Source organism: Onychostoma macrolepis, chromosome 16 (assembly GCF_012432095.1).
Source record: "Onychostoma macrolepis isolate SWU-2019 chromosome 16, ASM1243209v1, whole genome shotgun sequence".
Lineage (NCBI taxonomy): Eukaryota > Metazoa > Chordata > Actinopteri > Cypriniformes > Cyprinidae > Onychostoma > Onychostoma macrolepis.
Genome location: NC_081170.1, coordinates 30768202 through 30794282, shown reverse-complemented (window position 1 = coordinate 30794282; position 26081 = coordinate 30768202). Strand labels below are relative to the sequence as shown.

General features: G+C 36.6%; 1 protein-coding gene across 2 annotated transcripts in view; it reads left to right on the top strand.

The window, feature by feature from the left end:
- The first annotated feature begins 4021 nt into the window (after positions 1 to 4021).
- The window catches only part of ascc3 (activating signal cointegrator 1 complex subunit 3), a 236095-nt gene continuing 214035 nt past the window's right edge, over positions 4022 to 26081 (top strand). The window contains exons 1-4 of one of the 2 annotated variants that reach the window (XM_058745784.1): positions 4022 to 4133; positions 4938 to 5062; positions 8684 to 8834; positions 16325 to 16902. In XM_058745784.1, the coding sequence (XP_058601767.1) occupies positions 4973 to 5062; positions 8684 to 8834; positions 16325 to 16902 (819 nt within the window). In that variant the 5' untranslated portion in view covers positions 4022 to 4133; positions 4938 to 4972. Of the gene's footprint in view, positions 4141 to 4937; positions 5063 to 8683; positions 8835 to 16324; positions 16903 to 26081 lie in introns of both variants that reach the window. The other variant, XM_058745783.1, reaches the window with a different exon arrangement.

Below are 26081 nucleotides of genomic sequence, written 5' to 3'. Positions count from 1 at the left end.
TCCCCCAGCACTGTGGGGAATCAAGAACTGGCAGACGATCTGAATGAGTTCTACTGCAGGTTTGAAAAAACACCATTCACACCTCCTCTGTCAGTGGATCAACAGCTTCCTGACAGACAGGCAGCAGCTAGTAAAGCTTGGTAAATTCTCATCCAGCACCTGTACGATCAGCACTGGTGTCCCCCAGGGTTGCGTCCTCTCCCCACTGCTCTTCTCCCTCTACACGAACGACTGCACAATCTAAAGACCCCTCTGTCAAGCTCCTGAAGTTTGCAGATGACACCACAGTCATCAGCCTCACTCAGGACGGTGACGAGTCTGCCTAAAGACAAGAGGTTAAGGAGCTGGCTGTCTGGTGCAGTCTTAACAACCTGGAGCTTAACACGCTCAAAACTGTGGAGATGATCGTGGACTTCAGGAGAAACCCCCCTGCACTCCCCCCACTCACCATCATGAACAGCACTGTGACTGCAGTGGAGTCACTCAGATTCATGGGCACCACCATCTCTCAGGACCTGAAGTGAGACATTCACATAGACTCCATTGTTAAAAAGGCCCAGCAGAGGTTGTACTTCCTTCGGCAGCTGAGGAAGTTCAACCTGCCACAGGAGCTGCTGAAACAATTCTACTCCGCCATCATTGAATCCATCCTCTGCACTTCAATAACTGTCTGGTTCAGCTCAGCTACCAAATCTGACCCCAGAAGACTACAGAGGGTAGTCCGGACTGCTGAGCGAATCATTGGTACAACCCTCCCCAGTCTCCAAGAACTGTACTTATCCAGAGTGAGCAAAAGGGCTGGCAAAATCACTCTGGACCCCTCACATCCAGCACACTCCCTCTTCGAACTGTTGTCATCTGGTCGACGCTACAGAGCTCTGAGCACCAGGACGACCAGGCACAGAAACAGTTTCTTCCCTCAGGCAATCCATCTCATGAACACTTGACAATAAACGTGGAACACACAACACTATTATACATTATTTACTTAACACACATACTTATTTACATTTCAAATTTGCACATATCATACCTGTACAAACATGATTGTCTATATTATATATTGTGTTTTTGCTATTTTGTACATTGTCTATTTTGTATATTATTCTTTTATTATCTGTGTCCTGTCCTGTCGCTGTCATTCTGTTGCACTGTGGAGCTTCTGTCACTATAACAAATTCCTCGTATGTGTAAACATACCTGGCAATAAAGCTCATTCTCTCTCTCTCTCAAATATAGCCAAGCCTACACACAGACACACAAGCACGTTTTATGGGGACTTTCCATAGACATAATGATTTCTATGCCGTACAAACTGTATATTCTATCCACTTACCTTACCCCTAAACACAAAATAATAATAAAAATAAATAAATAAAAAAAATAGAGAAAAACACACACACACTCTCACACACACCCCTCCAAACTGTGTAGGTTTACTCATTTGATCTTCTTTGATTATTGGTCTTGCACATTGGACCCTGAAATGTATTCATATTATTTAATATTAATAATTTAAGAAGTTGATAAGCCTGTTTATTTGGCCTCTTTATAATCCTGATTAAATAGGCTATATGATTAGTTGATTTTTATATGTGACCCTGGAGCACAAAACCAGCCTTACGTCGCTGGGGTATATTTGTAGCAATAGCCAAAAATACATTGTATGGGTCAAAATTATCGATTTTTCTTTTATGCCAAAAATCATTAGGATATTAATTAAAGATCATGTTTCATGAAGATATTTTGTAAATTTCTTATCGTAAACATATCAAAACTTAACTTAAAACATAAAAAAAAAAACATTTTTGATTAGTAATATGCATTGCTAAGAACTTCATTTGGACAACTTTAAAGGCGATTTTCTCAATATTTTGATTTTTTTGCACCCTCAAATTCCAGATTTTCAAATAGTTATATCTCGGCCAAATATTGTCAGATCCTAACAAACCATACATCAATGGAAAGCTTATTTATTCAGAGAAAAATTGACACTTAAGACTGGTTTTGTGGTCCAGGGTCACATATGCATGTTGATTGATTGATTGCATTTAGCTCATCATTTTTTGAACTGTGACCTACCAGTTGAGAACGACTGTCCTAATTAATTATGCTAAATGGTAATTTTGGTCAACAAAAATCATACAGGCTACTGAGGAGTATGTTTTTTAATTTTTTTATTGAATGCTTGAAAAAAAAAAAATTGTCATCATTGTCAAATCATAACAATACAACAACAGTCCAGGGTGCTAATGAGAAGCATAAATTCGAAAACAACAACAACAAACTTATTAATATATTTAGTCAAATAGAGAATTTGAAGCTACGCCACGCCACGTTGCAATCTGAGGCGGCGCCGCCATTTTGAGAGGATCACCCTCTGCTGCAAATGCTGAAATTAATAGGGATACCTGCTTATCTTTTGTTTTGTAGGGAAAAGAAGCTAGTTTATAGCTTCGCATGATAATTACAGTTTTTTCTCTTTTGTAGAATTTGGTTTAAAATGTTGATCTGACTTCCATGAAAACAGCGTCGCCCGCTGCTGCTTCAGCCATCATATGGTATGCTGCGTTCAAGTGCTCCTGGGACGTCCTTATTACAACGTCCGGTGCGTTCAAGCAAAGACTATAGAAGAGACTTTGGTTCAAGTCACTTTGGTCGGAACAAGATGGCGATTTAACTTTTCTACAGAAAATTAAATGATTTTTTTAACTCTACATCTACAAAATGATGAATGAAGAATGTGCATCATTGTGTTTTTTCTTTTTTTATTTAATTTATGAAGGTGATGTAAACTGAATATTTATATATTCTATTATAATTATACAATAATATAATGTTTTGTATGTGTAATTTATATAGTTTTATTGTACATTACAAAAAATAAAATAAAATCATTTTATTCATTTCAACAACTTTACCGACGCTGTTTATCGTTAGTCTTTGGCTGACACGCCCCCAACTCGGGGCTTAGAGAAAATGTGGAGTTTTCCACTCGAAATAACGACCCTGTGGTGGCGTTCATGTGCGTTCAACTCGTAAATACGATGTATCCGACATGACTTGAACGCACCAGAATACAGTGTTTGTTCAACAAGCTGACAGAAGTCGGTCAATTTCTTTGTTGGAAACATTAAATGATGAAGTATTGTTGTCACTGTATTCATTTTTCCGTGGCCAACGAAGAGAATCAGAGATTGTGGATCACATTCAACAGACAGACACACTGTATGTTTATATTTATTTAAACAAATGATAATTAAAATTAAATCACTGGAAGCTTGTGAACAGTTTTGTAGCATTTTAAAATGCTGGTTTAATGTACAGTGGGCACAGTCAAGCCCAGAATATTAATGCAACTTGTTTAAACATTAACCGTTCTCCTCCCTTTGGACAATTTTAATAAAAGCTTATGCATTAATACAGACATTATTTAAAGTTCAAGCCGAGTGAGAATCATACTGGCAAAGGTGATGTTAATTAAACCAAACAAAATCAAAACTCAAAAACATGCAGCAACTTAATCTCCGCGACCTGCTTCCCTTGGGGTTTTTACACAGAGAAAAGGCGAAAAAACATACTGCAATGTCCAGTTTTCGCTCAGAACGAGTACCGGAGTTAATTTAGCAATTCTTGATGCAGCATGGATGACATAAAATGGTTTAATTTTTCACAATCACAACAGAAAATCAAAATACTGCTGTAAACTCCTCTCAGTATGGCGGATAAACAAAGCAGTTTCCCAGAACTCAACGCGGCGTGACGTCAGCTTCACATGCTCTATACAGATCGTATTAATTACATTAAAGCATTTAAATTAGATATGTACATATGTGTAACTTAGATACGTAACTCCACTTTGAGTCATCTAGAACTTTACTAAACATCAGTTTATCAACGATTGACTCCTGCTGCCTTGCTGTTTCCGCATATGTCTCTATATCGGATATTGTAGTCCACTAACTACAGTTGAACCGTTGAAAGCGGGCGCGTAGTAACCTTACAAAACTACAATTCCCATAATGCAATTCACCGTAAGCTAGCCGCATGTACGCCGGTTGACGCGGTTCTGACGGGTCCAGCTGAGAGAGTCCACTTTACCTCAATCTCTTCACCGCTGTCAACTTTAACTTGTTAGTGGTCAGTCACCATTCATATTTGTATAACATAACAATGTTTTTGTGTGCCGAGGTTTGCAAATACACCGATGTGAACATGAGTAACAGACGTTAGCTCTGTTGTCATGTGCTGGTTATCTCTGTTTTGGTCAGGTTTGACCAAAATCACACTTCATGTTTTTTAATGGACCCTGCAACGTGTGTGTGGTTTGGTGAAGTAGTTTTAAATGATTTTTTTACATAATGAAGTCGCAATCACTGTGTTGTCACGATTAGATAAACAAACACGCATTGAGACATTTCATAAGGATGTTGCTATTAAAATATCATGTAGTATACATCAGTATCATAACACGTTAGTTCAGTATTAAGCAGTTCTTCAACAGCCTGTAGTGTCTGACAGTCTTATTCATACTTGCACAGGGGCCCAGAAAGGATTTGATACCTCAAAATATGAATTATAGTAAATAAATTAAAGTGCAGTTTAGAATAATAGCACAAGAACACTTTTGAAGCAGGGCTTTTCACAAATAAGCTTTTAAGTGATAAAACAGTACATATACTAAAATGAAGACAGAACACTTTGTGATTCTTAAATGTTAGAGGAAGAGATCAGATTTGGGGATCTGAGGAGTATTGTCAAAATCCAGAATATGTTTGATTTTGGCCGTCAATTTAATTCATTTTAAAGCACCTTTTAGGTATTTTGTCTCAGTCATCAGTTGTGATTTTGTGGATACGATCCATACGGTCTTCTTCGTTAAAGACACATAAAGGAACTGTCTATATTCACATTTATCATATTTCCCACCTGAACAGGTCTTGGCCACAGACGGCCTTCGGCGTGGCTGACCATGTCTCCTCCTCGGCTCACTGGAGCCCTGCGCTCCTTTTCTACCGTCAGCAAACAGGATGATTTAACACAAGACATTTATGATCTGAAGGTAAGACAACACCAATCCAACCGGAGCTTTGTTTAATGGTAGTTATTTTGTCATATTTTAGTTTTATTAGTTGAGCTAATTTTTGCGTTTTAGCTTTATTAGAAAAGGAGTAGATATCAAATGATGTGATAAAAATGGACTGTTTTTACAACAGCTTTGAATGTGGCTCATTCAATTAGAAAATTATAAAGGTTGTAAATGATAGTAAAAGTAAATGATAACAGCTCATATAACACACATACATAAATGTATTCATAATTTGTAAATTAGTGTGAATAATACTTTTTTGTTGAATGTTCTGGATGAATGTACCCATAGAATATGGAATATATGCATTCTTCATTAAATCTGACTTTAGTGCAAATCAGTGTTAAAAATAGTTTTGAATTGTTGTAGGTATGGCAGTGTAATTTTGCGTGCTCTTATTTAAAATGTTTTAAGTGCTGGGGGTCGTAATAACTCTCATGACCATCATTATAGGTGTTTGCTAAGATAGGCTGCACAATTGTTATTGCTTATATATAGGGATGTTTGGCGTTTGAGATTTGAACAAAGCCCTAAGCCTAAGTATGCTGCTGTGTTTGTGCGGTGCAACTGTTCAAAAGTAGTTCAGCGGTTGGTACGAATTTAGAGTTTAAGGTTGTTTTCGAAAGAGGTTTTTTATGCTTACCATGGCTTCATTTATTGGATCAAATACGAAAAAAAAAAAAAAAATAAAATCAGTAATAATATGAAATATTTTTACAATTTAAAATAGCTCTATTTGAATATACTTTAAAATGTAATTTATTCATGTGACGCTGAGTTTTCATATGCTTTTTTTTTTTTTTTTCTTCTTCTTTTTTGCTCAAGTAACATTGATCAAAATTGTAACATGATTAGCAAAACAGTTGAAAACAGATGTGCTGCTTAAAATTTTTGTGGAAACCCCGATACATTTTTTTCTTTGAATTGAAATTTCAAAAGAACAGTAATGCATTCTTGCTGAATAAAAGCTTAATATAAAATTTAAAATAAAAGTAAAATATAAACTTAAAAACCTTACTGAACCCAAACTTTTGTTGCCAGACAGAAATGCTTAAAATCTTGTGCCCTGTTTTAGGAGAGGTGTCTTTTTTTTTTCTTTTTTTTAGTGAGGACTTTTTATAGAATTGCATTGAGGGTCCTGAAGCATAGTGTTAAAATGGTTTGAGATTGTTTAGCTTTCTGACCAAAAAAAGAAATAATAAAAAAAAAGAAATCAGGTACAGCTACTATGTTAAAATAACAGATAATTCCTCATTGAATAATGAAGTAAGTTACAAATTCCACTGATATCCAGTCATAAAATAACAGAAACAGCAATGTGTCTCCGCTGACCACTTGTGATTGGTCAACCGATCTTAATACCAGGTGTAAACACAAACCTTTTTAGGCCCTTAAACTTGCAGAAAATCCCCCATATAATACTACCCTGGCACTTACCAAAAACACCATAGCATCAAGATGGTGACCTTGCACTGGCAAGACTCAGAAAATGTAATAAATGTTGGTATTTAGGCGTTATCTGCACAAGCAATGTCTAAACTGTTTTTATCAATCACCTGTAGTCATGTCCAAGGCTTCACACATAATCAGCGAAAGTTAGGAAGTTTAACCAATGGATTAGCTGTGATATATGGATTAAAGTGGATTTAAGGCCACAGATATATCTGTAAAGTGCTGTTTTATGCTGATAATATCAGCCTATAGATTTATATCGCTCTAATTAATAGCCAAAACAGCTTTTGTCTCTTTGTAATCTGATGTCCTCTGTCTGTACTTCATTTAATCGTGTTCCTTCGACCTTGAGAGTGTGATTCATAGTGTATTAAATAAGCTTTGACTGCTCTGTTTCTCTTTAATCTCTCTCTCTCTTGACTTTGCTTTTATTGGGATTTTGTGGAAGCAGAAGCACCACACCTCCGTTCAGCGTAAATTCTTCTCCTCGTCTCTAAATTCAGATTTCTTTATCGCCACTGCTGCTGCTTTTGGACGGAGAGCACAGGGTGCAGGTTTTTTCAAGTGCTCACTCATAATGCTGAGTTTGAGAGGGCACTGAAGTGCTGATACAATGGCGTGGTGTTAATTTACTTACTGACCCGGTGACATGACCTATTGAGCAGACATCACAAACTGAGGAGCTTATTCAAATAACCCTTTACTGTATCCTTCAGCTGTGTGCAGTGGAACTCATTTCATTAATGTTTTACAGTATTTCAGACCCCAAAATAATATGATTTCAAATTTGCTAGTCTCACAGGGGATGGGCGATTAAAATAATTTTTCACCATTTTCATTTTTCATGATTTATATCGAAGCTATTTCACATGTTATAAACATATTACACATATTTATGTGTAAACCACAAATTAAAAATATGTAATTGCAAATTTTAATCTCACAATTCTGACTTTTCTCTTGCAATTCTGAGTTTATATTTTCACAATTCTGACGTTTTTCTTAAAATTGTGAGATGTATATCTGGAAATTCTGAGTTTATATGTTTCAATTCTGTTTTTGTTTTTAAGTTCTGTCAGAATAAAAAAAAAAAAAAATTAATGGGACTTTTATTTTATAATTTTGACAATTTTTTTCACAACTGCTTGTTCTTAGTTCAGATTTTTCATCTCAAAATTGCAAGAAACTGTCAAAATTGTGAAAAGGTCAGTTTTGTAAGTTGCTATTTTTTTTTTTTCCAATGGCAGAAACAAGTTTCCATATATATATATATATATATGTATGTATGTGTGTGTGTGTGTGTGTGTGTGTGTGTATTTACTCTGAACATGCTTAAAGTTGCAACTGACTTACTGTGGTAAATTCTTATTGAACAATTGAACATCTCATTGAACGAAAAACTTGAGAGAAACAGGATTAATTTTATTTCATTGGTTTATGAAAAGTAAGCTTTGCATACAGATCTAAATATGACTGACTAACAGTAACTGCAGCGTCACAGAGGAACTGTTATCTATCATAGTAAGACCGGTAACACATTAAGAAAATAAATAAGTTGATTTCATGCTGATTTTAAAATTGAGGAATAACCAGTGTAGCCCATTTTTAATTATAGTGAAATACAGTGAAAATACAGTATTTAAAAAAAAAAAATATATATATATATATATATATATATATATATATATATATGATATTTCACAATGTTAGTGTTTTGCTATATTTTTAATTAAGTAAATGTGGCCTCGGTGAGCATAAGAGACTTCTTTCAACGGAACAGATCCCAAACGGGTAGTGTATATTACCCAATGTGTATATGTATAATGTGCACTACCCAAAAGGGTTCATTACTTGAACAAAAACCATGTGGGCACTTCTGTGAATATTGTGCAAATGCATCTATTATTACATCAGTCTTGTTAAAACTTACATACTTCCAAGTTGGAAAGGATTGTGAAATTAACCAATTGATGCAGCCTTTAGGAAACTTAATGTCAAAGTGATAAGCTGCCTCAGACATTGCACATATATTATGAATATTCAATATATTTTCCTGGAAGAGTATCGTGTTTTTACAAACAGTATTCATTTAGCTGTCCTTTCTGTTTAAATGTAAGTTTTGTTAATTGTATCTTTTTGTAGAGCAAACGACTGAAACGACAAGAAATATTTGGCCGAGACGGTCTGACATGGCAGAAGATAGTTCAGTTCTTCACCCAACATCTGGAGAAGAAAGATCAGCCAGCAGCCACTGTTGAGCTGAAGAATATCCTCCAAGCAGCCAAACAGATCGGTAGGTAATTCTTTGGTGTGATTCAAAAACAATCCAATCAGGAATTTACACTATAGTGCACTTTATAAACTAATGGGCAAATGGTCACCAGTGCAGACAGCTTCACTGATTGTAATAGAAGTTACTTGGTTCTAGAGTAACAAACCAAATGCTTCTGGTGTAGATACAGTGTTACTTGGGCTGGGCAATATGGCAAAAAATTAAAATCTCCAATTTTTTCAGAACGTTTGACAGATTCTCGATTTTTTTACAAGTCAACTTGAAAATGTAACTACACCATTATTCAAGCAACGTTTTCTTTATTAACCCTCTAGTTAAAGAAAATTCTATTCCAAGTGCACCACACACGAAGTTGTCATGATGTAAATGTTAAACAAATCACTTGTTAAATATCTTTGCAGAAAAGATGCATGAACTAGGCTACAACTACATCTCGTACAAACTTGTCTTATACATTTTATATGTTCAGAAATAATACAAGAAAAATGCTTAAAACAATCTCAAAAGTCAAGGTAATTCAAATTCAAAATGACTGAAGGTATAACACCAGTAGACTATTATTAACTATAAACACAGTGATGGGCAGTAGTACTAGTTTAACTACATTTCTCAGTAGCGTGAAAAGCAGTAAAGCTCTTTTTTTTGATCAAGTAGCGCGGTAGCGTCAACAAAAGCTAACGTTACATTTTCCAAAGAAAGCATTCTGAAACTCAAGCTCAAATCCAAAATATAACAGACACTAAAGCTCGTAACGCCATTGGCTCCTCAAACTGTCAATCAAACCTCATTATTCCTCCCGCCTCTTTTGTCAATGAAGTGCGGCACGCAGTTTAGAGCATCTCAGCTTGTTTGCAGTCTGAAGGTAAATAAAGAACTGTTGATTGAATAAGTACAGCGGTTTCTTTACTCAAAAAACACTATTTATAAAGGCTAATGCTTTTTTTTTTTTTTTTTGAGGAGCGGAGAAGAGTTTCTCTAGCATTTGTTGTCAAGTCACAGCCAAATAGCTTGTGCGAAGCGCTGAATCTTTCATAATATGATACTTTGACCAAATAACAGAAAAAAACTGAACGCCCACATAATGACAGAAAACTGGGGAAAATGGGACATGAGTCAGGGAAAATAAATTAAAAAAACATTCGCTGGTCAAAAGCTTTGTATTTGAACTTGATTTTGGTGAAATGTTAATGTCTAATGACACATGCAATGATGCCAAATAATCGTAGCCTATCTGTAGGCCTAAACATCTATATGGTAACACTATACAATACGATTTCATTAAAATACATTTGTTACAGTATTTATTAATCTTTGTTAATGTATCTGTATACAATAAAGCCACAATACCAACAACCAATAGGAGGTTTCCGGCCGACAGCAAAAATTTATTTTGCTTATGTCACAATTTGAGGTCAATCCGGCCCTGTATTTGATACTGATTATGTTGCCAAATTGGTTTGGAACAGTTGTTGAATAAACCATTAAACTGATGCCTGTCTATCAGCTTGACTGACAGTTTTATTGATCACTGAGAGAGCATTGACTTGGTATGATATTGGTTCAATAGAATTTTTTTTTTTTTTGTAAATAGCTTGGATGTAGTAAACTACTTTTGCCATGTTGCCGTAGCTTAGCTTGCTACATTTCCCAGGGCTGTAGCTTTAGTGTAGTTAAGCTTCATTTAACGAAGAGTAACTGTTAGCTTAGCTCACTACATTTTCCAAGTAGCTTGCCCAACACTGTATAAACGTCCTGTAAAAACAATGAGCAGCAGCTTTCAGCCTGTCACCGTGATGCAAACAGAAGTAGTTCTTTACAGGTTTTCGTGGGAAAACATTAAATTTGAATTAATTGATAAAATCGGAAAAAATCGCCCATCCCAGAGTATATACTGATTAGGCCTATTTTTTTGTTCATTCAGTCATATTTATAATGTAAAGTTGTTGTGTTTCACTGCTGCCAGACTAATCATTCATTTCATGTTATTTTATGAACATACGTATGCATATATTTTTATTTTGTTGCGCTACTTGCAGTTATATTAGAATAACGATTTCACAAATGAGAACATTTTTAGAATAATGGAATAGAAGTTATTTCTGCTTTAAAATGTATCCTAGACATCAGACAAACAGATAAAGAAGATCTAATGAAGTAACACTTAAAATGTCATGTGATATTGAACACTTCGATCCAGCAATCACAGGTTTTGTTGGTTGTCAGCCTCTCTTTTGGCAGCAGTTGACTTGAAGCCATTTTGATCTATTTCCCCTTATAAAAAGCTTCATTTCATTGACTTTTTTATAACAGTCTTGAATAAACCCCTTGCTTCAGGTCAGATAATAATATCCAGATTCTTCTAAAACACATTTTATTGAGAGTCATTGTGTTCACAGGCTGAACATTGATTTATGCATGCTGAAGACTTTATCAAAGGTTTTGTTACCCTTTCTGGGCCTATGGGCATTCACATTTCTTTGTTCATTCTCTTGTGCTGTGAAAAACAAAATGTGAGATTAAATTGCTTTTGTTTTACAGGGTAGTTCATCTTATGAAATGATGTAGTATTGAGTATTAATAGTACAAAAAAAAGATATATTCCCTCTATATAAAGCCCCAATGCAGCTTTTCCTATCAAAATTCAATTCAGTAATCCTTTACCATATGTCTTCTGGTAAAGGTTAACAGCCAGCTGTCAAAATAGATTTTTTTGCAGCAACTTTGCTGTGGTTCATTTTCTACCTAATACCATGAAGAACTAATCAAATCCAGTACTGGTAGTAGAGTTACTGAACCACCTTAAGGTCAGGATCATTTTCCACAAGTCATCAACTCACTTAGCATCTAATGATTCATGATTATATAGCCACCCCTTACCTCAGTGGCATTCAGTTGTCCTGATGAATCTAATTCAATTTAATACAAGTCCCTTATAGCTCTGCTGTGGTTAAATAACCATGAATGAATCTTGCTGTTCTGCTCCTGTCGTGAATAACTGGGATGCGGAAGGAACTGTAGGCTGGACCTGGAGACTTAGCCTTTCCTGAACAACGCCAATGTGTTGTCTGTCTTGTTCACTCTTGAGTGATGCAAACTCCAAGGGACTTGTAGGACCATTCCACATTCATGTTCTCTTTCTTTTTGATCTCTGCTTTGTGAAGTGGACAGCGGACAGAATGGCATTCTAAATCCCCTTCGCACGTCACTGTGGAAAAGGTTCACTTCAGTGTGATTGGATTTCTGTAGCAACAAATGTCTTTTGTCATCAGATAAGACAACAACAGGCCCTGTGGAGAGGAAGGCTTCTTATTGGCCACATGTTCCCTCTAATCAATGGAAACTCAGTTTTCTTCCGGAATCTCACTCCTAAGATTCAAGTTTGACTTGCCATAGAAATTCTTGAAAAACTACAGAACTTTGGCCTCTCCTCTCACCTTCTGTGGTTGAAAATGGAATTGCATGTTACTTGCGGAGTAGTTCTGTTCCATCTCTTTTTGCTTAACCACTTCTCTTCTAGTTTGAGAAATCCTATTAGTTATTGGTGGTCACCATATAAATGTAATGCTTCACCAAGTCCTACTGGCAATGTGAAGAATTTCCAACAAAGCATACATCAGGAAAAAATGTCATACAGTATGTTTCATATAACGATGTGGTTCAGATTTTATATTGACGCAGGTTCTGTCGTTTTCTCTTTCTTATTTGCAGACTCTATGCAGGTCAAGATTTCTTTTTGACAAATGGTGATTTCAATGGGATCTATGATGGCTGCTGTTAAATGCTAGCTAGCTGACCTAGTTCAAATTCTACACAACGAGACTATTTATTGGCCCAATAACTAAAGTCAAAAGTTCACAACACAATCTAGTAGGGGCAACACAGGGGCCTCATGTATAAAACTGTCCATAGATTTCATCCTAAAGGTTTGCATATGCGGAAAACTAGATTTTGCGTATGCGTAAAAGTTTTCAGATTTGTAAAACTGTGCGTACGTCAGAACCTGTGCAAAATTCCCTTTATAAAACCCCAGTCAGCGGAAGATGTGCGTAGATGCATCTCCACCCAGTCTCCTATACAACACCTAGTTTTAATATGCATAACGTCATCGCATATCATTTTCATTCATATTCCCATCCTCATGACTTAATTGTTAATGCCATTAAAGGTATAAGACATAGGAAAAATATGAAATACGGACTATAAATGCAATTTCTGGCATAAATTACATTGCTAAAAATCATTCAGTATCCTTGCCTTTTCTAATGTGCAGCAGTGGTTGTGCAGTATTGTTATTGGACCGATTCAAACCGCCAATGGACCATTCAACCACTGAATCCAGCAGTGTCTGCCATAATATCCATAAGTGCGCATTATTGATCATTGTTCTCACTGAAAATATTTTCACATAACATGAATTCTGCATTTTATTTTAAAGAGGAATAATTGGGCGTTTAGCACTTTTTGCTGTCATTGTAGCATGCTACAAGGAAAGTGATCAAATGTGGTGCATCCACTACAAATATAAATTCAAATAATTTTGTTTAACTTATGAATAATGACTTTTGTAATGGAGTGCATTAAATGTAAAACAGACTTTAAAGTCGTTCTGTTTACTTCATTATTTAGCTCACTCCACTAAAAGACTGCATATGCATGGTCCAGAGCATCCATACAGTATGCACACATTTACACACATGAACTGCTTTGACATGATTATCAGGTTTCCTGACTCGTAACGTGTGGAAGGATTCACAACTTTGTTTGTGTCTAAACTCGTGCAGTGTACACCCACCTCATGCACTTGAGCAGCTCATTCAGAAAGAAGCGTGGGTCATAATGTGTGGTTACTTTTGACAGCAACAGGAGTGCAGTCCCTCAAGTCGACACACCTTTTTATGAGGTAAACAAACAAAAAGAGAAATAATCCACACTGAGACTCTCTGTTCTAGATACAACAGTGTTCTCATTCTCCAGCCTATGAGGTAGAACTTAAAAGACCGTAATAGATATGCAAAGTTCTCAGTCTACTTCCTGGAATGACACTAACAGAAACGCCTGTTTTAAGAGTTTTTCAGGTGAGAATGTAGTTGTTTAAAACTCAAATCTGCGGTTTATTTCTAAAGATAGCGCCTATTTGAAAATTTGCTATGCCGATTTCGGAGCTCCATGCGATCACCGGGCGCTCAGTGCTCATGTATCCGCCAAGAGCAGCCTCAACTCAGCTAGTCCTTTCGACATTTGCCGCTGACTCTGATGTCTCTGTAGTGATTAAACATGAGATACAATTCGTTGTGTTTATATTTAACAGGCATTCGTGGTCTCATGAATCTATTATTTGTTCCTGTCATATCGTTTTGGCTGAGCACAAGTTATGTTTAACTTTATATATTTATTTTGAACTTTATCGTAGTACAGTGCTGACTTTGTAGCATACATTTGACTGAATTGTTTGCTTTTGTCTTTATTTCCTCTTATAATTTGTACTTATACTTTTATAATGGCTATTATTGTTCATTAAAACTGACATAAAAGAGGCAGAGTTGTGTTTATCGTCGCGCTTTGTTGTCGATCGCTACTTTCCGGCATACACCACGCCTATCAAGTAAGGGTACTTTTGGCGGTGGAAACAGAAGCTAGATCAGAGTGTTCGGTCCCGAACCATACCGTACTGTACGTGGTGGAAACGAGCCATAATTGGCTTACCAGAGGTACCCAAATGCTGCTCACCACCATGATGCAGATTCTGCAGCAGAGAGGGACAGGTTGGGCATAGGAGACACGGAGGCTCTTATCTTCTAGTGGTCTCTAAGAAGGATCAGACCATCCATTTTTCCATCCATGTCCTCTGAAGGGTTGTGGGGATGCTGGTACCTATCTTAGTGTCTTAAACACCCATTTAGTATCTCCAATGCAGCATGTTTTTTGATTGTGGGGGGAAACCCGGAGCACCCGGATAAAAACCCATGTAAACAAGGGAAGAACATGCAAACTCTTGCCTCCTGGCTTATTTGGGATTCAAACCGGAGATCTTCTTGCTGTGAGTTTTCATTTTCACAGTGCTGCTTCTTTAGCTGCTGCACCATCCACTTCCAAACTTTTCTTTATCCAGAGGTCCTTCAAGTTCTTTACAGTCTGCTTCTTGTTACATAAAGGGCACACTGTAGAGTCTACAAACACTGCAGAGTTTGTAGAGACTGAAATATCCACACAAAAACTGTCCAGCACCGAGTCCCCTAATGTTCTCATATGCCATGACTCAGATACAGTACCATGTCTCTGACTCATACAAAGTCTCCTTCGAGCCATTTTGCACAACCTCTTCTTGTCTCTTTTCTACACTTCTTCACACTCCAGATAGTAACAAGTAAGTGATAGCTTTAAATAATGGGCATAACATGCATTAAAGGATAGTTCACCCAGAATTGAAAATTTTCATCCTCTTGACATTACAAAACAGAATGACTTACTCTCTTTTATTGAGTTTGAATGGTGATTTTAAATATTCTTACATTTTGGCTTAAATATAGTCTGTTCCACACAAAACTACCATATGGTGCTTGTTAAAGCAAGCGTAGTAATCCATATCACAGGAGCAGGTGCCATTTTACAGAGACTTGCTATCATTGACTAGGTTCACACTGCAGGCTAAAGTGGCCCAAATCCGACTTTTTGCCCAAATGTGACCCATATCTGATTGTCTTATGACAGTCTGAACAGCACAAATCCGATTTTTTCAAATCAGGCCCAGGCCACATTCATATGTGGTCCTAAATCGGATACATATCCGATGTTTTGCAATGTGCATTTCATGCGATTTTTACGTCATTGAAATGTGACACACGTCACAATTCTGTGCTGGAGGAAATTGTGCTCTCCTTCTTAATATTCTTCTTCTTATCACTTCGTTATTTAGGCTCCGATTGCACATTAACTTAAAAATTGCTGAACACACGCTAACGCGAGCATCATCCATTTTTATTTCTGCAAACACAGTGCGCTGCGTCTGACATCACGTCTTCTTCTGCACATGCAGGTCACTTCAGGGCCGTATACGGTTCACACATGAGACTGATGGCAGTCGCATTTAAATGTCAATGTGAACAATTGATTTGATTTCAGCAAAAAATCCAATCTGAGCATTAAGACCTGCAGTGTGAACTAAGCCTTTGTTCCTAAATGAGATTATAGAATAAATTATCATGTATATTATGAAGATACTGTACAAGTTTAACTCTAAGATGTGTCTGTAAACTGGCTGTAGTGGACAGCCACCTAGTAATACCCTAGGAAACACCCAAAAGAGCTTAGCACCCGCATAACAATATGCTAAAAATTAGCCAATTTGTTTTTGCTCTTAATAAGCCGTTTCATTTAGTAATATAGTCTGTATTTACTCCAGGTCAATTCTGAACATCTGCATTTGTGTTTTTGTGCATGTAAACAAAATATTGTAAATAAAAACAAATATATTTCTTTTACATTTTTTGCAGTTGGTATGGATTATGGGCAGGACACCATTGAAAGTGCCGGAGTCTTCTTGTTTAAAACATTCCACAACAAAGACCAGATTGGTCACGAGGAAACCAGGGCCATAAAACAGATGTTTGGACCCTTTCCGGCCTCTGCAGCCGAGTTATCGTGTGCATCTGTGGGTCGTTTAGTGGCCCAGATTGGAGAATCTCAGGTGGATGCTTTCATCCAAACACAGAGTTCTCTCAAGACGGTGAACCGTAGTTCTATCTTTGGACAGAACATTGCTTTCTCATTTGACACATATGTGCTGGATGCTCAGGATACTCTGCCCTGGTCAGAGGGGTCTGATATGGAGCAGGACGTGGACTTTCACAGCTTCCTCAATAATCATGTTGGTGAGCGGAGGGCTGGGGGTGACAGAGATGACTCAGCGGAAGAACTGGAGCAGAGAAACCCAGACAGCTCCATCCTGAGACAAGAGGTGGAGAAATACCTGAACGAGGGAAATATGGTATCGTCCAGTGCCGAAGAGCTCTCCACCTCTCTTTTTGAGATGCTTGCTTCCACAAAGAGTGATGACGAACTACAAAACGAGGTGAGAAATGTTTGTAAATAAATCTATAAATGTATTTATATAAATGTATATCTGAAGTGTAATTCTGTCTTCTACGACCAGTTTTATCTTTAGTTATCTTTAGTTACCGTGTCACTCACAGAGTACAAATGGTTATATGGAGTCTACAAATGCACATTTCAGAGGGTCTTGGAATTAAGTGTTTATTAAATATTCAAAGACTTGTTTAAATGATATGAATGGCGACTGAAAGTATTATAATATTGTTTCTTTCTATTACTACTACTACTGACAAAAAGCCAAAAACTATAATACATGCATTTATCATTTACTTAATTAACAGTACATTAATAAAGATTGAGAATGGGAGCTTCTGCGTGTCTGCTCTCAGTTGCTGGGTTCTTGGTGCATTCAAAATAAAAGTCTGACTTACAACACTCTTTGGCCAAACAGGAAAAAATTATTGGATGATGCAGATTTAAAATTTTTAATAAAAGAAATAAATAAATACATTTATTATTTAAATAAGTAAAAATATTTTGGTTCATTATGAACCTGTGACAGGACAGATTGTGGTGGGTTGCCTTAAATATACTAGATTCATTCTGCCGTGGCGGGCCGCTACACCAAAAACATCCCCGCCACGGCTGCAGCTTCTCAGTGACATCTTAGTGACTCCGCTCGCATCATTCACAGTCGGGTAATTATTAGCAGAGAACACAGAGCAGGACTTGAATTTCGGCGCGGTATTGCGCATAATTCTACTCATTCCTGCAGGTTCCTCGCTTATAACGCCATGACAGAATGTATCATTTGCACATGCTTGGGTCTTGCTTATTTAAAGTGAAAGAGAACTCAATACAGGCCTGTGCGCTGTCTTATAGACCGTTTGCGCCCACAGATCACGATAAACTAAGGAGAGTGACAGCTTTTAATAATAAAGAGAGTTTACAAATCTGATGCTAATTTAATACAACAGTTCAATAAACAAGAGATTAATATTAAGTGACTTACGTTGTGTCACTATACCACTATTGCCTGATTTTGCTGTTAAATACAGTACCAAACGAAGTCAGAGCTGAGCCCCTGCACATCTCCAAGCAAACAGTGGTGTTTCATTTATGAAAGTGTGTTTTTGAACGAATCTAGTGAATCAATGTTTCAATTAGCCATTCATAAAGCCATTCACTTGCTTCATTCCTGAATGAATCAGCTGTTCAAATGAATCAATTGACTGAATGATTCAGTGATAAAATCAGTGACTTGCTGCCACCTGCTGGTAGTTTTAGTTTCATTTTTAAAGTATAATTTCAGTTATTTAAATAATTTAATATTTCTATATTCAAAATTTTACAAAGTACAAATAATTTCATATGATTGGTAACTTATTCTTCTTATTCTACGTATTATATTGTTTTATTAGAAATTTGAAAAAGCATATAAATATATATATTTTTAAATTGACACAGTAGATGACACTTTTAATAAAATTAGAAAAATGTCTTCATGATGCCTTCATGATTTCTAAGTGGGAGAACTTGCAAAATAGCAGGGTGTTCAAATACTTATTTTCCTCACTGTGTGTGTATATATATATATATATATACGCACATCGCACACACACACATAAATGTGTAGTTTGAAGCTTGGCTTACCTTGTCTTTGTCTGGTTCAGTGCAGTAACTGTACAGCAGCATAAATTATAAATTCTGTCAAAGATCAGAGAACTGATAAAAACCTGTTCACAAAGGAAATTGGATCCCATTATGTTGTAACCTCGTGCCTCAGCATTAAAGTTCATATTTGCAAGACTGCCGACACATTAATTATAACATGCACAACTGCTTATTTGTGACCCTAGAGTGCAGTCCACTGTGAATAAAGCCCACTTGTACAGTAGATCTGTTTAGCAAACGGAAGATCGCTCAGTTCTACCACACTCATTGAGTCCCACAGGAATCTGAAGGCCTTTCAGGTCAACAGTGTTCTGGTATGATATGCATGCACAAATCCTCAAGATAAACAGAAACACACATTCTTTTTTTTTTTTTTTAATTGGGCATTGGATGCAAAATTCACTTTTCCGTCTTGTTTGCATGTAAATGTGTCTTAGCAGTGTACAGTGATAAAAATCTATTCACTAATTTTCCCATGACCGATGACAGACTATCCCGTATTAGCATATTTCTGGCCTCAGCTCACTCAGTATGCTGTCTGCCATTTTTGATATGAGACTTTTTTTCATTATATTTTAATTATTCCAAACTTTTGACCACCAGTGTATATTATCATAAACATAAGAATATGGTGAATGTAAGAGTCTTTAAAAAAATTAAAATAATATAATAAAAATAAATACAAAATAATGACTTCTTTGTTTTTGAGAAAGTGCTAGGGTTTTTTTTGTGATTGTGTGAACACGAACGCTTGGCTGTGACTCCAATTAGTTCTTATCTGCACCAAATATTTTGATACATTGTTGGAAATCACACAGAAAAGAATGAACTAGTTATAATGTCAAACTGAAAAGATTTCTCCCAGTATTCCACCATAAAAAGTGTGGTGTTAAACTTTGACAGCTCTAATCTTTACAGAAAAAATTTGAAATTGTATTCATTAGATTCTAATCGACCAAACTAAGCCAACTTGGACAGGTTGTGTGACATTGTTCCATATAAATCTATGTAGGGTAAAATAATAAAACACGATGACCCAGACTGCATTAAGGTTCTGCTGGTACAAGCACTTGTGCTGGTCTGTGTTCACCACAGTGTGTTTAGTGGCATGAAAACATAAAACAAATCAAGAAACCTATAGAAACTATACAATGTTTTTGGTGGATTACATGACTATTATGACTGATTTGGTAGACTGTGATATTGTATTTACAGTACATGGTGTCATGATGAAACATTAAAATGACATGAAAAAGTACTAGAACCACTTTTTTTGTTTTTGTTTTTTTGGTGACTATAAATGCCTTCATAGTCCTTCTTTTAGTGGTATTACAAACTGTAGGCTCAGAATACAGGTAGTATGGACTGTTTTTGATGTGTAATCTTGGATGATAGGGGTGGTCCCTTGTGCCAACAGTGAGCACTGTATTACCTGAGTTACATCCTGTTCTAATGTTCCTCACGTACTTGACATTTGGAAGCCAGCTATCCCACTGACACCTTTAGATGTGGGATGGCCTTTGTGTGCCCATCTCTACACTATTCTCTGCACGTGTCACTCCAAAGTCAACAACAGAAAAGTTAAAAGGCTGCCCATTCACTACCATTAAACCTGACAGTGACAGTGTGAAGATCAGCTTTTAATATTTCACATTTGTACTTTATAAATCATGACATTTGCAGCTGATTTAAATATATTTAGAACAACGAAAAGTAGGGGAGATTAGATAATAAAGCTAATTTAAAGGCTATTGCTTTTCCAGGAGAAAATTGCAGATTGATGAAATGCTTAAAAAATATAACAGCTGAAAAACTTACCTGAATACCTTTTTGTTTAACAGGTTGATTTTAGGATGGTTTGTGTTGCTAACGTTCACATTTTAAATGTATAAATCCGTATTATTCTAATTACTTAAGAGAATTTAAAGGGACTGATGTTTGCTTGACAGCATTATGCAAAACAGTATCCAGATGCTTAGAGTTAGGGCTGGGCGATAAATTGATTTTATCAATTAACTTGAATGTGTAGTTTACGTCGATTTGTTTGAATGAAAATCGGTTTTCTCTTTAACATCCGCCGACGATCCACTCTGGGCTCAGCCCTCCCCCCGCACTGCGGAATGCGGATCCCTTAAAGCAGTGTTACTCATTGCGCGGCTCATGAGACTCTTGCGGCTCGCGTGGCAGTAGATAATACGATGATATGAGCAATACAGAGATTTCATAAAAACATAAAAAAAAACAAGCAGGGCTATAACCAATAAAAAAGCACACCGTGTCCACACTGGACGCGAGTGTCACGGTACGATCAGGGCTTTGTTATTTCCGTGATGCGGAAAACACGGACGGAATCGCGGAATCTAGTTATAAAAACAGAATTTACTGTATAACGCGGAATGTCATTGAATTTATCAAAGTTTGGATGAATAAATCAAAAGTAGGTCATTACACTTAAATCAAATTGCGATATGAACTAGTATCTGTAAATGTTAAGCTGCAAAAATACCATTTAAATATGAATCCTGCGTGTCTCGTTATGAATAAATGCACAGACTCGCAGTTTCGTTTACTACACACATACTGAAGCGCGCAGTGTTTTCAGCGTCTGCCGTCATGCCAAATGAGGTTATAAATATATGATCAACAGTCAGTGTCCGCTCTATTACAAATATATATATATAATATATATATTTTTTTTAAATACCCAAAACAGCGGGATTACAAAATGGAAATATAGACTAGAACAATATTTAAACTTGCTCTGCCCTTACGTCCATGACATTGACTCACTGCGGAGAATAAATACAAGATGGGAGGAAAATTTATATTTCTTTCCCTCGCAGTTTTATCATTGAGTGATCATCATACTGTATATAAAATTGCGGGATTCAGGGAGCCTCTATTATGCAATGCAACTGCTTTTGAATGCACGATCACTTTTTAGTTTCACTTTAACTTTCGAGATTCGCGATCGCACGTCCGTGTTTATACTATGGAGCGGCAGTATTTACCACACATTTTACAAGATTAGATGTTTGTCAGTTTTTCTCATGATCTGCAAATCTTGTTGTTTCTGATTGCACTTTAACCCCAAGAGGGAAATCCATATCAAATCCCAGAAGGGAAAATCAAAACAAAATAAAGTTAAAACTTGTTTTGAACAATTTCTTTGTCATCTGCAGATTGATTTTAAGTAGGGGGGGAAAAAAATCGATTTAAATCGTAAATCGGATTTTTTGTGAAAAAATCGGGGATTTATTTATTTTTTAATCCCTATTTAGAGTATGTGTTTAATCTGACAGATTGAGAGTGTGGCTGGATTTATGAGTTTCTCTGAGTCTCCACTGTCAACCCAATTTACTGAACAGAATTTAGGTAGATTCTAGATCCTTGGCTAGATATTTCAAAAGAATAGATTATATAATAGAGATGCACCGATTGTCATTTTCACATCAAATTCTTACATTGTTTCAATTAACTCAGTTAGAACAATAATAAGAAACATCTTTTCCACTGCAGCAAACACAGAAGCTGCATCTGAAGTGGCATTAGATGTATTTACACAGACTTTTTGATGAAGCTGAGGAGCCATAAATGCATTTAAACTGCAAACTTTCGAATGCATAAAGAATTTTATAAGATTAATGTTTTAAATATTTTTAAACATACAAATAAGAAATGTTGGGAAAAATGCAATGATAGTTTTAAATATGAAAACAAACCAGTAGGTGGCATCAAATGACTGTTTGAATGAGTGAGTCATTTAGTCCTTCATTCAACAGTATCGTTCAAACTGCTGATTCATTCAGAAATGAGGCAAGTGACTGCGCCTGCATCCCAATGTGCATGCTATCCATCCTAAATTCTATGTGATATTAGTCATTTTCAATACTATTTAGGGCAGATAGGGTGGATAGTATGCACATTGGGACGCAGGGTGCTTTATGAAGTCTATTTTAATGGCATTCACGGTCATTGCAGTAATCAAACCATCCTGTCTAGGCACAATGATATATGTACGTTTTTACATAAAAATTTAAATTATGATTTAAAAAACTATCATGATGTACAGTCCTACTTGACAAATATACTTTATATAATCAAATTACAGTAATAGAAATAAGATTTGTTTACTGACAGTTAGGGGAAAAACACTAGCAATTGTCACTAGCAAAATCTTAATGAGTGCAACAATAGGCTTTATTTTCTTTAAGCAAAACACATTTAGTGTGAAGTGTAACCTTGACATTTCTTGAGTTTTTGTGAAATCATGAACAAATAACACATTCTCTGATGGTAGAAAAAATACAATGAGCAAAATAACAATATACACTCTAAAAATGCTGGTTTAAAAAAATAACCCAACCTTAACCCAGCCGCTGGGTAACTATGGGACAGAACACACGCTGGGTTGTTTTGACCCAAGTGCTGGGTTTAACCATTTGACCCAACCAGTGGGTCAGGTTAACTGTGTTGCTGGGTTAAACATTACCTAAACATTGGGTTATTTGTTGTCTCATTGCCTTGCTACCTTTATATTTACCAATATTACCAATAATAATAAATAACAATCACAAAGGAATGTAAAATTATTATTTTTCTGTAATACAATTACACAACACAAAAAATGCAACTGTAAATATCAATTTAATGAGTTTTCACATTTCTTTTTAAAACAGTTTTTGAATGGATGCTACTGCTACACATTACATCCAACCCCTACAGACACAAATAAAACAACGTTTTTTGTAGATCAGTTTCTTTAAAACACAAAACTTTGTAAACTAGGTACTGTAGATTCCTATTCTTTGTCAACATTGCAGCATCATAACACTATAAAATTGATTATTGCCACATGAGAATCAGTCCAAACATTGTGCCATTAAAAGTAAGTCAAACAAAGAGACCTACAACAGACAATACATGTGACAAAAAATTAAAACGTTACAAGTGGCCAGAAAAAACGGTTGCCCCCAAATACTTCACACATGAAGACTCATGTCCATCAATATGATATACTGCATGCTGAAAAAATTCCCAGGAAGAAAGATGTTAGTGTAGCTAACATCAAGCACAAAAAAGACTTGAGAAAGATAAACAGCCTCAAGCAACAAGTCCGTTTCAATGGCATGCCCCGAAACAATGGCAAAGGTGTAGGATGTTGTTGTCTTGTCACCAAGGCACAAAATGTGCGGGAATGCATCACCATGTTGGTCCCCGCCTGTTAATTACACGACACTTACAACATAACTTACATTTTTACAAGTTGTAACATTTAAGTTGACTTAAATAAATAATGTTTAAGTGTATTTTATGGAAATCAGCCAAACCATCTGAGTTTTCCTGTGAACTGGGTCTGGTAAAGGTTGCTCAAACTAAATATTTATTGTGTTACTAATTTAGGTTGCTTTCTGCTGGCACTGGCACTTCTTGGTTGTCTACCTAAATTTCATCCAACCAACATGGCATAAATTATGGAGTATTTAGCCCCCAATATATACACTGAACAAAATTAGAAACGCAACACACTTGTTTTTGCCCCCATTTTTCATGAGCTGAACTCAAAGATCTACGATTTTTTCTGTGCACACAAAAGGCCTATTTCTCTCAAATATTGTTCACAAATGTGTCTAAATCTGTGTTAGTGAGCACTTCTCCTTTGCCGAGATACTCCATCCACCTCACAGGTGTGGCATATCAAGATGCTGATTAGACAACATGATTATTGCACAGGTGTGCCTTAGGCTGGTCACAATAAAAGGCCACTCTAAAATGTGCAGTTTTACTGTATTGGGGGGGGATTAAACTAAAATAGAGGAAGATTAAAAGGACCTCATACACCATGAGAGTCAAACTTTACATACTGTAGCTAAGATAACATTACATTTAAGTAACAATATTTAAGAATAATATTACATACCGGTAATATCGTGGTTTAGCGTTAAGGGTAACTAATGCAGCTAACGTTACCTGAGGAAAAAAGAGCATGAAAATGGAAGTTATTGTTGGATTCGTTGGACCTCACAGACATTTACGTGAAAAAAAAAAATTACCTTAAAAGATCAATTTTAGTACGAAATGATCTAATTCTGACAAAACATTACAAAGCCATGCAGAAACGTTACACAGACAGTAAGTTAACTGAACTTACCCCTGTATACACCCCTGTACCTTTTCCATGAGGCGTTAAAATAAGTATATATATAAAGCTTTGAACGCACATGCACACACACACATACAGTGGGGCAAAAAAGTATTTAGTCAGCCACCAATTGTGCAAGTTCTTCCACTTAAAAAGATGAGAGAGGCCTGTAATTTTCATCATGGGTATACCTCAACTATGACAGACAAAATTAGAAAAAAAAATCCAGAAAATCATATTGTAGGATTTTTAAAGAATTTATTTGCAAATTATGGTGGAAAATAAGTATTTGGTCAATAACAAAATTTCATCTCAATGCTTTGTTATATACCCTTTTTGGCAATGACAGAGGTCAAACGTTTTCCGTAAGTCTTCATGCACTGTTGCTGGTATTTTGGCCCATTCCTCCATGCAGATCTCCTCTAGAGCAGTAATGTTTTGGGGCTGTTGCTGGGCAACACGGACTTTCAACTCCCTCCAAAGATTTTCAATGGGGTTGAGATCTGGAGACTGGCTAGGCCACTCCAGGACCTTGAAATGCTTCTTACGAAGCCACTCCTTCGTTGCCCGGGCGGTGTGTTTGGGATCATTGTCATGCTGAAAGACCCAGCCACGTTTCATCTTTTCACTCAAAATCTCACAATACATGGCCCCATTCATTCTTTCATTTACACGAATGAGTCGTTCCTGGTCCCTTTGCAGAAAAACAGCCCCAAAGCATGATGTTTCCACCCCCATGCTTCACAGTAGGTACGGTGTTCTTTGGATGCAACTCAGCATTCTTTCTCCTCCAAACACGACAAGTTCTATTCCAAAAAGTTCTATTTTGGTTTCATCTGACCATATGACATTCTCCCAATCCTCTTCTGGATCATCCAAATGCTCTCTAGCAAACTTCAGACGGGCCCGGACATGTACTGGCTTAAGCAGGGGGACACGTCTGGCACTGCAGGATTTGAGTCCCTGGTGGCGCAGTGTGTTACTGATGGTAGCCTTTGTTACTTTGGTCCCAGCTCTCTGCAGGTCATTCACTAGGTCCCCCCGTGTGGTTCTGGGATTTTTGCTCACAGTTCTTGTGATCATTTTGACCCCACGGGGTGAGATCTTGCGTGGAGCCCCAGATCGAGGGAGATTATCAGTGGTCTTGTATGTCTTCCATTTTCTAATAATTGCTCCCACAGTTGATCTCTTCACACCAAGCTGCTTACCTATTGCAGATTCAGTCTTCCCAGCCTGGTGCAGGTCTACAATTTTGTTTCTGGTGTCCTTTGACAGCTCTTTGGTCTTGGCCATGGTGGAGTTTGGAGTTGGACTGTTTGAGGTTGTGGACAGGTGTCTTTTATACTGATAACGAGTTCAAACAGATGCCATTAATACAGGTA